General features: G+C 42.5%; 1 protein-coding gene across 1 annotated transcript in view; it reads right to left on the reverse strand.

Moving 5' to 3' along the window:
- The window catches only part of grin3a (glutamate receptor, ionotropic, N-methyl-D-aspartate 3A), a 43179-nt gene extending 40510 nt beyond the window's left edge, over positions 1-2669 (reverse strand). Inside the window, exon 1 of the mRNA XM_068706883.1 lies at positions 1920-2669. Coding sequence (XP_068562984.1) covers positions 1920-2669 — 750 coding nt within the window. The remainder of the gene's footprint in view (positions 1-1919) is intronic.
- Positions 2670-18059: the final 15390 nt, after the last annotated feature.

An 18059-nucleotide genomic window follows, 5' to 3' on the forward strand; every position in this document is an offset into this window, starting at 1 on the left:
ACACACACACACACACACACACACACACACACACACACACACACACACACACACACACACACACACACACTGCTCATTGATATGCAATAACTGCCCTGTTGGTGCCACCTAATTAAATAGGTTTACAGTGTAAAGTTACATTAAATCATGTTGTGTTTGTGACTGTCTGGTTGTACTTGTGAGAGAGATTTCTACCTGCACACACAAAACAAATACACACACCCACAGACACACGTGCGCACGCACACACACACACACACACACACACACACACACACACACACACACACACACTCGCCAGGTGTCTATTCCAGAGAATGCTTATTGATCAACCATCCCAGTGATTCATTTAGAGTGTTTACACTTTCAGCTAATTTTCTCTCACTCTCATTCCAGCTGTGAACTCTACAGATAATCATCAATTAGAGTTTTTGGCACAATGGCTTCCCGAACCGTTGTGGTTGATTTCCATCACGCATGAAGGCGATCCTTTCCCGAGTAGTTGCTTAACGTTAACCTTAGATCCATAAGGGGGAAAGAGCTGAACATGTTGTGTCATTTTGGAACAGTTATATGGATACTTTTGGAAGGCACTATTGCCAACAAACTCCACATACCTCAAAAAATGTTGCAGCTTTGTTTACACACCAAAACCATTGTAAAATTAAAGCTATTTTTAAAGATGAATGATCCCAATCAATTATTTTTCAGTTTGAGTTGATGATTTTGGGAGGATGAGAGCTTTTTAAATAAGCAACTTCTGCAGCTGCTACAATCACTGCACATTGTGCAATAACTCGCTATGCGTGGGATGCAGCACTTGTATATTTTAATATACAAGGTCCTATAATGATGTTTTCCTGCCAATTGGGTATATTGTTTGGTAAAAAAGAACTGTTCATATACATAGTCTAGCTAAGGAATGAATTGAGACAACAGGTAGAGAAGAGTAATGCTGATTTGTTTGTAAAAGCAGTGAAATGCCTTCAACTCTACAGCAGTTGTGGGACATCTGACTCAGCCAGAAGATCACATCTCAACATAATGCATGATTATGACAAGTGTTTCTGATAATTAGGTATGAATTGATAAAGGGCAGTTCATCATTTCTTTTTTGTAAGGTAAGGAATCAGAGCAATGCTGTAGATGTAAGCAGAACTTGAGGTTAGCTCTCTCTCTCTCTCTCTCTCTCTCTCTCTCTCTCTCTCTCTCTCTCTCTCTCTCTCTCTGCATGGTGATGAACCTCTGCTGAATACCTGCAAAGTGTTTGTTTGTGCATTCATACCTCAGGGCATGTGCTGCTGGGTGCATGCAGCCTTCAATCGTTTCTTTTTACTGGAAACCTTATTTATAAAATAAGAGAGAATGCACTCTCCTCATTTTCTGAAAAGACACCCCCTCTGCTTTTTCCTGTGTAGATTTCAGCACCATGGACAGAGCCTGCTGCGCTTTCTCTCTCCAAGCTTGTTAATTTGGCCTCAGCTTTCAGCAACTGAAGGTTTTGTCAGACTCGCTAATGATATGTGGAGATCAAGAACATTATATCGCAAGTTAGGTCAACAATGTCACTTAACGTGGGCCATTTTACCAAGAGAGGTGAAAAAGAAGCAAATGTGATGTCATTCGTCTGAAACAATACCTAACACACAGTAGGAGGAGGAAGTGCTGCTCTCTGGGTAGACGTGGGACACATACATTCACATGAACTCATTTTACCCTCGTCTTAAAACTGAAATAAATCAGTTTATGTGTAAATCAATCTGCTTTGTGCTCATATAGGTTGTTGGACGCCACTGACTTGTCCCAGTCAATGCGTTCTTTTACATAACATCTGCAACAGCCACCGCAGCTGTATCCCGAAGTGCAGCAATCAACAGTTAAGATGTAATGTAGGAATAACTTTTTTTTTTTTTTTTTACCTCACTGTTGCGCGTAAACTCCCTCTGCACAACGCTGACTACTGGCACCTGAAGCGCAAGCGACACGAACTCCAACTTGACGAACTCGTCCCGGTTCCGTGGAAAGGAGATCATGGCGGAAACCCCCTGCACCACCACGGTGTGACACACGCTCTCCACGAAGGACAGCGGGTCTTCGCTCTCGGGGTTGCCCGCAGAGGAGGTGGAGAACGCGGGCAGCTCTCCGAGTCCGGACCCAACGGCCATGACGAGCTCCAAGGATAAATTGTATGGCAGCAGCCCGGCCCGGTTGAGAGCCTCGACCGCAAGCAGGACCGAGTCTCGGGGTGCGAACACGCGGTTCTCCCTCGAGGTGTTCTCCTCCCGCTGCCGTGCCTGGCTCTTACTCCTGCTGGCACCCCGCTGGTTGTTAACGGTGCCTCTGGTCCTGAGGCTTCCGTACCCAGGCGCGCCGGCACTTGTTTTAACCTGCTTTTCTAACTCCATCCGTTCCCCGCTCCCAATAAAACCTCGATCGTTGTCCCAGTCCTCAGAACCGCTGCCGGCGGAGGCGGAGAGCAAGCGAGGCTGAACGTGCAGAGCCCCGACCCGAACCGTGTGGCCGATCCGTTTCAGCACCTGGCACGGCTGCGGGTGAGAGTGAGCGCACGGCGGGAGAAAGACTAGAGCGCACAGCAGTAAACATAAGACCCCGGTGCCTGCTCGAGCTGCCGGGCCATTCGTCATCATCATCACCACCGTCTTCATCATCCGCGCTCCACAGCTGCACCGGATTCCCCGTCCAACCACAGAATGGCGGAACACCGGGGCCGCTCCGTTGGTCCCCCTCCTGGCCCCCTGTGTTTGGCCCTCGTGCGGCGCTCAGACCCGCCGCTGCAGCCCCAACTCCGGCTCCAGCTCGCGGCAAAGTTGTGCGTTTCTCCACGGGCACAGACAACAGGCTGCTGAGACGCGCGATCAGGCACGAGCCGCGCACAAGCACAAAATGATCCCCAAAAGTGCTTTTTTTCATCTCAAAATATTTTCATCATTCAAGCTTTTTGATTACTGAACAGGTCGCGGAATCAAACGGTAACATTTTTCACATATTATTCCAGTGGCAGAGGAAATGTGAAGCCAAGCCCAGAGGAAGAGATGTCGAAAAGCAAGGTTAATGCGCATCAAACCCATTCCAAAACAGTGGAATCCAGCACTGGAGACATCTGATGGCTTGATGTCTTCGAAGGAAAATGATCCCATTATCATCCAGAGCGCAGGAGCGACATTCACTTCGTCCCGATACTCGAGATAAAAAAAAGGAAAAAAACTGTATTTTTTATTTTTTTTCTACCCTTGTTACAGTAAACACCCTAAAAGCTTTCCAGAGCGCGCGCGCTGCTTTGGCTCGAGTCAACCTCTGTACCAACACTTGCACCGGCGAGACCTCCGGCACGAGACCGCGGACTTAACTGCGCACGTTCCAACGGGATTTAACCCCGTCCTCACTTTACCCCCACCCCATCCCCTTCAACAGTGTCCAGGGGATTATGAATAAATTAAGGAATGAGTGGATGGGTGGATGGATGGATAGATGGACAGACGTCTGTTTCAGTCTCAATATGTGCTTACCAATCTAACGATCTATAAGGTTACACGGGTACTCCAGCACCTGTATTGCCCCCAGGCGTTGCACGTGTGGTTGATTTTACGTTTATGAAAGTAAAAAAAAATGATGTCTGCAACTCTACTGTTAAGCCAATAACAAGGTGTTTGAAACCAGTGTCAAACGCACATGTTAAAACTGTGTTTTTAAGCACATGCGCCCAGATTTTGTCGCAGCATGTCATCCTGCAAAATGCCAGAATGTCTTCACCGTTGCTGTTTTAAAGCTCAACATGTCACAGTTTGGTTTCAAAGGAGTCGTCACTGAGCAGGGAGGCTCAGGGAGGAAACCTTGTGATTTAGGTCCCTAAAGAGTGTGCATGTGTGTGTGTATATATATATATATATATATATATATATATATATATATATATATATATATATATATAGCTCATCCTTTTAAAGCACGATCCAAACATGTCAAGAAAACACTTACATCGTGCGACACATTGATTAGATGTTATGTAAGAGCATTTGTGAGATTTTATTGTAGATTTGGCCTGCAGTGTCTGTGTGTGTGTGCGCGCACACGTGCTTATCCAATTTAAACGTAACCAGACAGCCAATTGCTCTTAATACGATTTTTTTTTTTAATTTAATCATATATAAGGACACCCAATTAGATCATTAACAGCTGCTGAGCGATGGAATGCTTAACTGATCTGCCTCTTGTTGCTACACACAGGTCAGTGGTCACCATTGACCCAATCAGCAGCCTCCGTTTAAATAGCGACCCAGATTAATGATTGGTTAATGGTCTGATATGGATTAATGATTGGCTAATGGTCCGTCTTGAAATGAGAGGCACGCCTACCAGGATATTGGAAGATCAATGACCCGGATCGATCTGCTACTGCCTGACCTGAAAAGGACGGGGATGGAAGGAAAAGGGAGCGAGACAGAGAGGGGAGATTTTGACAGGGGAGGAAGAAGGGGAAGAAGAAGAGGAGGAGGAGGAGGAGGAGGAGGTGGTGACCAGAGAGATTAGGAAGAAGAGGAGGAGAGAGGAGCATAGGACGTAGAGATGGAAATGGAAATGGGGGGATTGAAGGGAGGGGAGAAGATGGAGAGTGAGGAGAGGACACAGAGGAGCAGATGTGGAGGAGAAGGGAAGAGCTGTTAAGACAGGAGAAGAACAAGTGAAGAAGCGATTCAAGAGGCAGCTTGGACTGCAACCTCTTTAAAGAATCGAGGCTATTACAAATACAACAGAAAGATATTTTATTGTAGATTAAACAACAGAGGGAGGACACAAAGGTAAGAAAATTGCATTGAGAGAAGGATTCAAGGTGAGATTAAAGAGTGAATCTTTGAAGGAGCCATCATAGTTGTTGTTGTACCAAAAAAGCAATTCCTTTTTTCTTTTTTTTTGCCATTACATTTTGCACTGCAAGGAGCAACAGGATAGCAGGCAGTCGCCGCACAGGACATTCAGAAAGGCTTAAGAGTCAGAGTGTTAATTCTAATTCCAGCTCTTGATGAAAAGACAGTTTAATCACCGAAATGGTGAAGATTACCTTCGCCATTTGAAATGAGCTGGAGGAAGTTTGCACCTGTTAAATGTACTTTCACCATTCCACCCGTCTCCCCATGGGCCACTCATAGGACATTTACCGGACTGTATGGAGATTTATGGGGGGGGCACCCTCATGACCTCCACAGGTCATGAGGGTGCCCTTGGTCGAATAAACATCACAACAGTTCTGTTTTTGTATCATAACTTTATTTTTTAGCTAATATTGATTGAGCATTATGATAAACAGCATTACTTCTCCAACCTATGGCCTGCCTCGTCACTATGTTCGTTATTGTAACTGTTTGTTTCTCCACAGTTAGCTCAGCTGTAATACAGATGTTGTGTGTACACACACATTACTTTGTGTAAAACCAAAGCAGCTTTGCGTCAAACCCAGATGTTGCTGGTGTTGCGAGCGCCTCGCACACAGCTCCTTCCCTTCCTCCTTCAGAATCGGTAAGACACTTTGTGTCTGTGACTTAAGAGGTGCCTATTTTTCTACATAAAAGTTCTTTGATTTCCTTTTTTTGGCAGTCTTTCAGTCTGTCTGTCCGTCCACTTTCAATACCTTTATCTAACTTACTGTTGTTTGCCTGTCCTCGCTGGTACCCGCCAGCTGTCTTCCCGTCGTCCTGCTTGCAGGCTCCTCTGATTTCATATGCCTGTCCATCCGCCTGGTTGGAACACCTATAATACCGCGCTCTCTTTTGTCCCTGTCTGAAAATCAGTTTGACCCCTTGTCAGATTGCAGATTCATCCACGTCCCCGTGTGTGTGTGTGTGTGTGTGTGTGTGTCTGCTTTGGTTGTTTGATTTGCTGACTATTTCCTTCGCCCGTCTCTCTTCCTCCTCCGTCAGCATCGTTGCGTAATCGTCTGCCCGGCTGTCGCTCTGCCTTCCCCGCCTCCTTTCCTGCCCGTCTGTCAGTTAGTCCGCCTGCCGTATCGCGATGCTGCAGACTTCTGCGACCCTTACACCTGACAGACAAATTCCTCCATGGTTCAATTCCCTCTCCAGCAGCAGGGCGTATGAACAGATGGAACCTGAAGGAAAAAAAAAAGAATCAAGGTTAGAGCACGGCACCTATTAGACGCACAGCTGATCCGACGGGTCTAAATGTACCAACACAGACACAAAGCCTTCCATGCATCCAGTACATAGATTCACATTAACAAATACAGGCCACTGTCGTTTGTTATTCTAAAACAGGCATCTAAAGAGAGAAACATGCTTGTAACCAATTGATTATTTATACATTAAAAGCAGAATATGTTTTCTTCATTTACATGCTTCATGAATTAAGAGACTTTATATTATTACAAATCTTTCTTCATGTAGTTTTTATGGAAGCTGTATGATTAGGACAGAGGTACAAATGGATCTTTGCAACTTGCGCATGAATAAACAGCGATCTGTCCTTTGACTGACACATAACTATTTGTTTTTGTTGAATCCTTGGTACAGTCAAGCCAGCGTGAATGAATTTCTCATTTTAATGATTTAATCCACCAGTCTGCTGTCACCATCTCAGACTGTTTACTCATAAAGTGACTTTTTTGCTTTCTAAATGTTTATGTTTTTGCTCATCAAATATCAGTATTGTTCAGAGTTTTTTTTTTTTTGCTTTTACAATAATCTTGTCAAAAATGTCTTGTTATGCATGATACCCGCACACTTTTCGTCTTTGCAGTTTGTATCCCCTGTGAGTCTCGGATGAAGGGACCTAGTCAAGCGAAGCAGTCGCTGTTAGAAAGCCAAACAAGGATTTCTGTTGTTTGGTGAAAATCCATAATTAGACATGCGCTGAGTGATGAAGTATGTTCAGTAGAAATCAGACTTTCTTTTAGTGCATTTAAGTATACAAATTTCAAGATTTTGATTTACACCGCTTCGCTTACAACTGACGTTCTCAGAAAAGAAGAAAACCGAATAGTTAAAAGAAATGAGAGATAGATACACTTGCAATTAATCAGTCCAATACATGCTTATTATACAATACTTAGCTTTTGATTATGCATCTTAATGCAATATTGTGATTGAACTCAAACTGTTACATTATGCTACTTTTACTGATGAAGGGACCAAACAGATTTTCTTTTAAACATTAAGTAACTAAGGAGTTCGTTCAACATACGCCTCATGCAGCACCGATCACACATGAAAACCTTGGTATAAGCTATTTTCTAAGGGTATAATTTACATTCAAATCTTAGCCACTAATAGCTTTTTATACATGCTGTCACTCATGATAATAGTGCAGGAAGACAAGTATAAAAAAAAAAAAAAATGAGAGAAAGAACACAAAAGAATATTTGCATTCAAACCTAAATGATCTCGGTTGTGCTTCTGTACAAACTCGGCGCTATAAACGACGTTCAAACGCTCTTTGAAAACGGAAAGGTCTGCAGTCCAGGTCACCGAATACTAAAAAGCATGGAGCAATACCGCTCTAAACGTGCAAGCTTGGACATGCATGCAGCACAATACAGAAGTGAATATGCAGTTCTCTGCAGCAGTGGTGGTTTTAGTTCAATCCAAAGATTGTAACGGAGAAGCCTGTCATGTAAAATGACAGGCTGGGATGATTGGGATCCGGTTTCATAAATAACCTTGAGAGTTCCAGAGTGAGTCATTTCTGGGTCCTGTGCTCCTATTTGTGTCGAGAAGAGTATGACAAGATGGGCAGAGAGAACATTTAAGAAATAAGAGAGGGGGGGGGGGGGGTATACAGCAGCAGGGAGAGGAAGCTCATGAGACGAGCACAGATTCCAGAGAAAGAGCAGGAGAGTTTGTTTTCAATTCATTAAGTATTTCTTGTGTTTTCTACACTAATCAGCATTGAACTACAACAGTCCTTCACTCCAAAGCCCTGTTTTATCTCACAGACAGGCAGTCTCTGTCAGTCCCCCTTTGGACCGTTGCCCCAGATTACAAAAGTCAAAATCGGCAGAGGAGAACAATACCCTTGTTTTTTCGGCCAGCCGCCCAAAGGACGGCGCCGTGCCACACGGACCAGGAGTCGGGCAGAGCCGAGTCCTGCTGCGCTATCTCCTCTGCTCTTATTTACATTTCCTATTGCGACGACCTTTACCCTCCTCCCCGTTTTGTTCCACTTTTCAGAACCTGGTCATTAAGTCGAATGAGCAAAAAAATACAATAACGAAGCGCTAAGGGAGCAGACATTCTACAGCCGAAATATTGGAAATGGAAAATCGCCTCAGAAACGGATGAGAACATGGCATCTAAAACCTGTTTGGACATGATCCCTAACAATGAGAGGCCACAGATCTTCCGAGGTACGATAAGATGTTTCGAAGAAAATATACACTCAAGCAACGGTAATGAGTTGTGATTATAAAGACATCGCGTTCAGCAGGCAGAAGTTTGAGGGAAGTTAAAAGACTGCAGGAAGCGGTTTAAAGCTCTTTGATTTGATGATGATAAAGGGCACTTCATCTATCTCTGACGGTTGCAAGAGAAAAAAAATGAGCCCAATTATTCATTTCCTCTCATGCGTTTACACTGCAAGGATGTTAAGAGTGCCTGAGTTGGATTGTCTGTGAAAGCAGAACGAAGTCCAGGCAGGGCTTTTTTCTGCTGCGGTCCATTTCTTGCCCTCTCCCACATGTCTGCCGTTTCCGATTCTGCTGCAGCTTAAGATACAAAACTTGACCTCGCACTCAAAGTGGAATCACGCTTCTCTGGACTGCATGTGGGCGGACGTGTGAGGGCGTTGCGCAGACATGGCATATTGACGTGTTTAATATTAGTGTTTCATTTAATAAGTTGAAAGCTAACTTGATGTATTTTACTAAGTTTGCCACGTACAGCATGCCGTGTTGCTAGTTTCTGTTCAGCTACTTTACTTGTGAAAATGTGAGCGGGAAATTAGTTCTATTCAATCTGAATCGCTCTCATTCTGGTGTTTGTATCAGTGTGTGTGAGTGTGTGTTTATATGCCCACACCACTCTATGATTTACAAAAAGTTTTCTTTGCAGCAGCATGTGACTCAGTTCCCATAGAGAGCCTGTTTTGTGTTCTTTAGCTGCCTTGATACAATGTTCAATCTGCCATGTTGAGCGCTAGAAAATCATTTTTATTGGATTCACGTAAAGCGTTGAAAATCTGCTGTCTCATCCCAAAAGACACGTCACGATCCACACTGTGTTAGGTAATTGATTCTGCAAACATCAGCAACACGTAATCAATACCGCTCACTCATCTCCGCGAGACGCTTATTACACCAGCTCATGTGCATTTTCATTTATCCGGCAGATGACACCGGCAAAGACAAGAGAATGCTAATATTGACACAGACCAGAAGCCATCATCCCCTTTGATGCTAATCTCATGCTGACGTTCGCTTCACGCCGATCAGCATCGTGTCACTATCTATTAGAAAAAGGGCAAAGCTCCCCCGTATGAGCAGAATGCTAATGTCGGCACTGGATATTCACATCGTAATATGATGACCAACATCGTAATGCGCCGTAACGCTAAAGTATACGGTACGGCAACACGAGAACCACGCCTGTCTGAGACATTGACGAACTTCATCTCACTTTTGCACATTGGGTTGTATAACGTATCGCTATGAGGTTGTATAAATACAATGAAACCTTTTTAAATATTCTTGCGCACCGTAAAGACATTCTATAGCGAGGGATTCATAGGGCGAAAACTCCGGTAGATGACTTTATAGGCTATGTTTCTCAATTGAAGAAAGACGGAATGCCCAGGTCTCCATAGAAACGTAATCAAGAAAGTTCTCAACGTTCCCTCACTCTATTTAACGTTGGCCTCAATAATTTGGAGAATTCCTGCACTTGAATGTTTCTACCTTTTTTGTCTGAAATGAGATGCTGAACTGGGACTCGTGTGCGTGGCAGTTGGAAGGAGATGAACGGAATGTGTATTTTGCAAAGTGGGCGCATGGAGAGGGAATGGAGGATGGGGGGGGGGGGGGGGGGGGGGGGCTATCGGAGCCGTGGTGAACCCCAGAGGTGATGTTGCCTGGCGAAGATTGATGGATCGCTCGTCATGACAGACGGTTGCACCGGAGAGATGGGATGCAAGCCAGCGCAGCGCTCCGCTGGAACGGTCCAAAAATACTGTATACGTTATATACGAGGATGATCTAAAATATAATAAATTCATTTATATTTCATACTGTTGAAATCATGTTTTCATGGCTGCTTTAATTCTAAATTCTAATGTATCATATGGAAGTTTGTTCTATATATAATATATGTATATGCAGTATATACAAAATTAAGATAATTGCAAAAAAATATGCTGTTTTTTTAAGGTGAATCTGAAAGTTAATAGTTGCCATTGGAGAGGTCATATTATCCTTAATTCTTCTAACAGATTTTTTATTTTTTTTGGGGGGGGGGGGGGGGGGGGGGGGGCTTGTAAAAGAGTCAGAGCTCCATGTACATCGATGGCAGTGCTCAGAAGGGTCGAGCCGGTCTGAGAAGAAGTGTCAGAATGCAGAGAACAAGCTGATGGGTTTGGGCACATTATGGCCGGAGGGTATATGGGCAGAGAGCCGGATCATGGCCTGGAGATACGCAGGTGTCGATCCCTGCGCAGTGCTGCCAAAGGAAGGGATCTACACAGCGGATGACACGGGAGGTTTTACAAAAGGTTGGAGCCGACAGCGGCTGCAGCTCTCTGTGTTTCAGGAGGAGTACAGAAGGCCAGCCATTATTGCTCAAACATGGAGCCTGGGCTGGGAAACCGGTACAGCTCCTTCATATTTGATAAAGATTACAGACTCATCGTGAACTCCTGTGGTTTTCTAATGAAGTTCTCACATATTTAAAGAAGCTGATCATGTGTATTTTCTCCAACCCGAAATGATGAAAAGTCATCCTAATCAAGGCACTTAATGTGTAAAAAAAAAAAAGACTTGACTAAAGGCCCTGATTAGTATAAATGTTCAATTTCCTACAAATCGTAATAATCTATAAACAATGACCAGCTGTAGGCTAAAGTTTAGTTCATCAAACAAGTATTCTGCAATATATTTATTGTCGATACATTTTTAATTCCAGGTGGTGACTTGTTTCACTTTGGTCTGATCTGACAGATGTTATGCCTTATAACTGTCAATCAATCAACAATGAAAGAAATCAACAATTTGACAATTTGATCGATCACTGAACACAGGTCAATAAAATGATACAAAAAAATGAAAAGCTATAATCGCAGCATTAGTAGTAAAATAGCCTGCAATACAAACTGGTTTAATAATATAAAAATAAAGCAGTGTCACATCATACAACTCAAATACAATGAAATACGTGATTCATACAAAAACGATAAAAATGAATAAAATGCGTCGACCTAAATACAATAAAATAATGAAAATGTTTGTAAATCATTCTTGATAATACGTCTGTCTGAATAGGACGGATTTAAATATATAAGCTTACTTCTATGCATACGTGTCTGAGATATTGACACTAACATATGCTCTACCAGCAGCGGCACTGTGTTCATGTGCGAGAGAGCGGTTTCACGTGACTAGCACAGACTTCCTTATTGTTTTTCTGTTGACAATGAGAGAATGTTTATCCAGACAAACTGTCCTTGACAATAAGCACTATCCCATCAGCTAAAACCAACACAGCTGTCGGAGTTTGTGGACCCGTACCCAGAAACATTTAATTGGTGGGTAAACTCTGAGAGAGTAAAAACCAGACCACTAGTGTGAGACATCTCCTGTAGAATGACTTCTCCATGAATCTAAACTGCACTGTTAATTATGTTTTGAGGGAAATTGTTCCTCTTAGGTTATGCTTGCAATTTTGAACTGTTTGATGTTGTTGTAAATTTAAACAAAAACAGCACAAACACGCTAATCTACTTAGTTAGGTTCAGGCAACAAAACTACTTGGTCAGGGTTAGTCCAAAAAAAACACAGTTTGACTCAAAATAACTACAAAATTGTTACAAAAACAAAAACCCAACAATAGTACTTTGTTAGCTTCAGGCGACGGAAGTTGCTAATGTTTAAGCAACAGTTTTCACATGAGACACAAACATCATCTCCTGAAAGCCCTGCGTTTCCTGAGACATCCAGCACCTTGACCTCCTCCCTATAAAAAAGGACTTATTCCGACTCATTTGAAACTTATAATTCATCAAAAGCAAATGTAATCCACAAAAAAAAAAATACATCTCCCCCAAAAAATTGTAATTCACAATGCAGTTTTGTTGCAGAGGAACACCTCTGCCTTTGAATCAATGGAAGCAAAGTCAATTTTCTACCCCGAGTTCTCATTACTGAGTCATTTACACCAGAAATAGATGCAAACCCTGAGTGTGCACAGCACTACACACACACACACACACACAGTCACACGTTATTAGACACAATCCCTAATCAACAGATTTGTCAGGTTAGAGCATTACGCCGCCTCACCCCCTCTGTGTTATTGTGTTTTCGCCTCCATCTGAGGCACCTGTATGAATGACTCTGAGCTCAAAATCCAGACACTCAGGCACATGGTTAACAGCAAATAAATAGATTGTTTGTTTGTTTGTTTTTGCTCCTGGAATCCAAGCGATGGAGTAAACAACAGGATGGAGCTTTTGGGTGATAAGCTGCATGTAAGCTGCGAAAGCTGCTAAATTACTTTATTCTAATGAGGCAAATGTGTGCGAAGCATGACACACGAACATGGTGTAAGACACACATGACACAAAACACGGAGCAAAACTGTAATTTAGAGTCAGATACATCATGGAGATGTGTTTGCAGGCATTTCAAAATGCATCTAAAACTGCAGGAAAACGCCACATTTAAGCAATTACCTCTTTCAGGTTAGTGTCAGAGTAACTGATGTAATGTCATGATAACTAATAATTATGGGCAAACTCATTACCATATTGTTTTGTATGACTTTGCTTTTTTTTTTTTTTAAATATACCAACTTTGACCTTGTTAACATTGCAAGCTGATAAGGAACTTAATCAGATTCAAAATGCAACATAACATTTCCGCTCCTGTTCAGACTGAATAAACCTCACATTTATGTTACTTTTGCCCTCAAAGCTTTTGGTTGACGGTATAATAAAGACACAGAAGTGACTTCATAGCGCAGCTGCTGATGTTATGATCTCTAGAAGTCTTCGTGGAGCACTTCATCAAAGCATTAATTGAACTATTAAATTGGGCAAAACTCTGTTCAACGTGAGAGGAAAGACGAGAGACATTCAGAGTGAACCGAGCAGCTCAAGTGTCATTCAGCAGGTGGAACGGAGCAGGTTGAGCTGCTTTGCATGAACCTCTTATTGTGCTGAAATATGCACTTACATAAATACATTTGTCTGTCAGATGAACGATCCCTCCCTGTGTTCTCAGCACAGTTAAATAGATTTCAGGCTGTAAACTGTTTGCTTTCACAGCAAAATATCGTTGAAGCAACCTGCCATCAACAACGTTTTCCCTTTATAGAGACAGCAGCCACGGAACAACCAATTTCAATTTTATTTTCATAAAGTTCACATGCATCTATTGCTAGCGTTTGTCCTCCCGGTTTCGTTTTCCCGATAACAAAGCGCTTGAACGCTCATTTTGGTCATGTGACTCAAATATCAGAGCAGATCATTTTGAACGCAAGATTTGTACTTTAGGGGTGAAACCACTAGTCCTTCAACCCGAATAAGAAATAGCCGGCAGTAAAGCAGAATGCTCTATATGCATGAAGTCTGAAGTAAACATCGCCATCTCTCTTATTATGAGGAGTGCACTTTCCGGCAGAGTTTATTCCAACTGGAATCCTTGGGGGCATGGTAAATGTTAAAGAATACAAAATATTAACAACCAACATTTATTCTACACTGCGGCAAAACAACTCTGTTGTGATTGGGAACGTATTGCTCATTGTCATTTGCATGTGGGGTCATTTAATGGTCAGAGGAGCGTGAAAAGGATGTGAAATAATGTTATAAGCAGAAAGGTCTGACTCACCAAGTGACTGAAGTGTGAATATTAATACTTTACATAAATTAGATTCTGACCTAATATTCTATTAAGACAAATCACGTATTTCCTTTTTTTTTTTTTTTTTTGAACTTATAGCATCTCATAATTACAATCTCAGGAACAGACAAAAAAAATGCAATAATATGAAACTGTCAATGGAGGAAATACTGGAAAATATCATGATGCAAAGCAATTCTGCTCTCAAAGTCGCAGTGCAATTATCACTCTGACACTCCAAGCAGCAGATTCCCCCAAGCGAACAGATGAATTGAGATCAACTTATTAATTGAATAAAAGCTTGAATCCAGTAACACAAAAACTGTTTTTTTGGTTAGACTCTAAACTGCCTTTCATGAATTTCAGAGTGAGAGTTTCATGGAGTTTAACCAACAACTCTGTAACCAAAACTGCTTCTCAGAAAGCTTTCGAAGAAAAACAAACAAAGTTCTGCTGCATCAGCCTGTTTATACCGTCTTGTTTTGTGACGCCTGTCTTTTCCTTCAGCCCGAGGCCAGCTGAAAGCCCTGACACATCTGTGAGGCCATTGTGAAATCTCAATCATCAAAGAAATCAAATTAACCCCCAGAGGATCTGAAGGGATGGTGTCAGCAGTATCGTTAACACGCGCCACAGTGGAGGGGAAGGTGTTGTTGACGGTGTGGCGATGCCGATCCAGTGGCTTACAGCAATCCCGGAGCCAAGAATCAGTCCATCTCGCCCAGGTCCACCGCTGGCCCGCTCAGAGCAGGTTAACAGCTCCCCGCACTTCAGTTCCACATTAATTCCCTTTATTTGGTGAAGTCGCCGCCATGTGATCCTCTCTACAATCACACAAACACCCTTTCTTGTTCATCTTTCCACTTTTATTCTAAGATTTCCCACCAGCTGACGTGAGGACCGGGACCATGCATTATGACAACAAATGTTGCTCAATTCAAATTTGAAAAATTATTTCATTAAAACATTCATTTTGGCTATGCCACTTTGGTGGTATTCCCCTGCAGCTGGTTGTTGTACTTGATCATTGTGAGGACAACATGGGGCAAATGTTTATCTTCCATAACATGGCATGAAGAGACTAACGATCGGCCTCCTGAGCCGTTGAACGCAAACCAAACATTCAGCCATGACCTCACCTTCACCCAACTGTAATCCGTAATGTGATGAGAAGCAGACGCTTTACAAATGGAGTTACATTCGGCACAACGTGAAAGCAGACGAGAGGCACTTGAGCCCGGCGATAACGATGATGTACTGCGCTGGATGTAACCGGTTATGCAAATTGGAAATTAATAAATAATAATGTCAAGTTGTCCTCACACAGTCTGTATCCTAAAACAATTAGAAGTTACAGTGGTACCCACAAATTATTTTCTTTGCCTCTAATTAATAATTAGAAAAAAAAAAAAAACTGCTCCAGAATTTAATTAGGTCACCAACTCTATTATGGGAGCCTGTTGTGCCAGTCTGTGTTTGACATTGTTATTCCGCTATTGTCTTGAATATTCATCTATGAATTCAACAGACAGTGTGCTGTGAGTGAGCGGTCGCTTGAATCACAGGTGTGTGCAGTAACTGCGTCTGTGCTGCTGAGTAGGTTTTACGCATGCGGCTTCCTAACAGCACTGACAAGCGTTTTTTTTTTTTTTTGCTTGGCTGCAAATAGTCGAACACAATGCCGGTAAGCAGGTCAGAGTGTGCAATGTTCCCCGAACAAAACCCTCAGTATCGGCCTGTCTCTCTGTGAAATCAGATAAATAATCCAATAATATTTTGGACCCTCTTATTTTCGAAGAGGCACTGGAGTCAGCATTTAGTTCATTCGTCAAACTTTTCTCTATTTTCTGTTTTGTAGAGGCAGGGGATTACTGGCTCGGCAGGGGGCTCCTTTGCCGAGGTATTACGGTACAAGCTGGCCTGAAATTATCTGCTACTCTCTTACTGCTACTTCCTTTTTTTCCCCCTATTTCTGTGTGTCACTTGGGCTGTCTGTCTCTGCCCATCTTTGGAATTTATGCTGGCATTTCTCTTTTACTGCCCATTACTATCTTATACTGTATACCCTCCCTTTATCATAAATCTCCCCAACCTTCATCCTCGCACCATTTGCACCTCCCTCTTTTGCTCTGCTCCTGTCCCCTATGTGAGTGTCCTTATGCCATTTGCCATCCATCCATCCATCCATCCATCCATCCATCCATCCACAGTGAAGAACAGTTCATAGCAGAGGAGAAGGAGAAGGAAGGAGGGTTCATTCCCTGTCTCCACTCTGTCACTCTTTGATTGCCCTGCTGTGTCTATTTCGGTAATAGAGTCATCACAAACGTACAGGGACTAAATGAGGCAGCAATTAACCATCAGCCAGAGTTCTGTGTGTGTTTGTGTCGAGGTAAGAATTAAATTGTGTATATTTGTGTCCTGATTCTCTGTAGAGCTTCTTGTGAGTTGTGACAGTATAGATGCATGCAGGAATGTGTGTGTGTTTGGTTTAAATTCCCATTGATGGTCCTCATCCATCATTTCAACAGTTTAAATTATGAACACACTTTGGCAGCGTAATCCATTGCATATTTCACATTGTGTTAGTTCTGTTAACTGATATGCGCTAATTTCAAAGAACATTCAAGAACCTTCCACGTCCATTTGTTCAGTTATTCCAGGAAGCGGTGAAATACTGGTTTCAGTGAATACAGACAAATACAGAGTATTCTCCATGAGAGTGTCGTTAAGATTAAAGGGAGAGAAAGGAGTTCTGCCATGCTTATATTGATATTCCTATATCCAAATTCCCAAATACAAACACCAACATTTGCAGGATCTCCACCACAACCAACCCTTACAGATGTTCAGGTAATAAGCATCGGTCTCATTGTTCTGAAATAATGTGAGAGCAGTTTTGTGAACAATGGAGGTTGATACATTAATCATTATATTCTATTAAATTAATAAACATATTGAAACATTTCGAGATGTTGTGGGTGAATCTGTCCGTCTTCAACAGACCTTCCCACGGCTTTCACTTGACGTTGCTCCCCTCCCTGCCTCTCAATACGATGAAATGACGTCCTACTGTTAACGCAGTATACACAGAGTAACTTCAGAACACATTAGCGTGTACACTTATTATTTCTTCCTCCGCCCAATTTATCTCAGCCACACTGCCTCTTCTTTTCATTTGCTTTGGACGCCTGTTGATTCATAACATAAAAGACAACCCTCAGAGAGCTCAGGCAGTAATGAAAATATTTCGATAAGCTCCCAGCTCTTTTTTCACTCTGTGGAACTGTATTCTGCTCTCAGTTCTGAGCTAAATGAACCTTGCAGGTTCCTTCAAGTGGCATCACGTTTTCTAGTATTTTTAAGCTTTCTTAAAGCGTCGGTGTTGGAACCGTCGGCGTCAGGCGTCCCTTCTTGCTCCGTATAGATCTGCTCATTATACTACATCAGTTGCTCTGAGCGTCTAATAATGACGCGGGTGGGTTTACATTCGAGTTAGTTCAAAGCACCGTGCGTCCGTATCAGAGGGGCTCTGACTAAGCGTCGGTATTGGACGAGTTGGGAGTGAGGCCAGGATGGTCATTTTTCGTAACCATTGACTCCCCTTGGCTTTCTATGTCATTCCAGGAACTGCGATTTGCAACTCAAATAGGGCTCAACCAATTCTCGTATAATTTAAATGTGCAAGAATACTGTGTTTATCCAGGAAAAAGTTGCATAATGTAAAATAATACTGTTTTGAGAACTTTAGGAATAATGGCGGTAGATTGCCTGTATTTGCACATCTCTGAATTCTTAGAGCATCTGTTTCAAGTGTCATGAAAAGTTCAAATGTGCTGAATGGCTCACTGGGTGGTGCTGTGGCTGGTGAGTCAATTCACTCAATTAGCCAGTAACGATTCATTAAGTAGGCGGTCAATGTGGAGATTCACAGGTGTCAAATGGTTAAACTTTGGTTCAATAGCACAGTAGCCCATCTCGTCTGTTC

The sequence above is a fragment of the Cebidichthys violaceus genome, unplaced genomic scaffold (assembly GCF_023349555.1).
Source record: "Cebidichthys violaceus isolate CVI_PGR_0920_01 unplaced genomic scaffold, fCebVio1.0.p SCAF_122, whole genome shotgun sequence".
NCBI lineage: Eukaryota > Metazoa > Chordata > Actinopteri > Perciformes > Stichaeidae > Cebidichthys > Cebidichthys violaceus.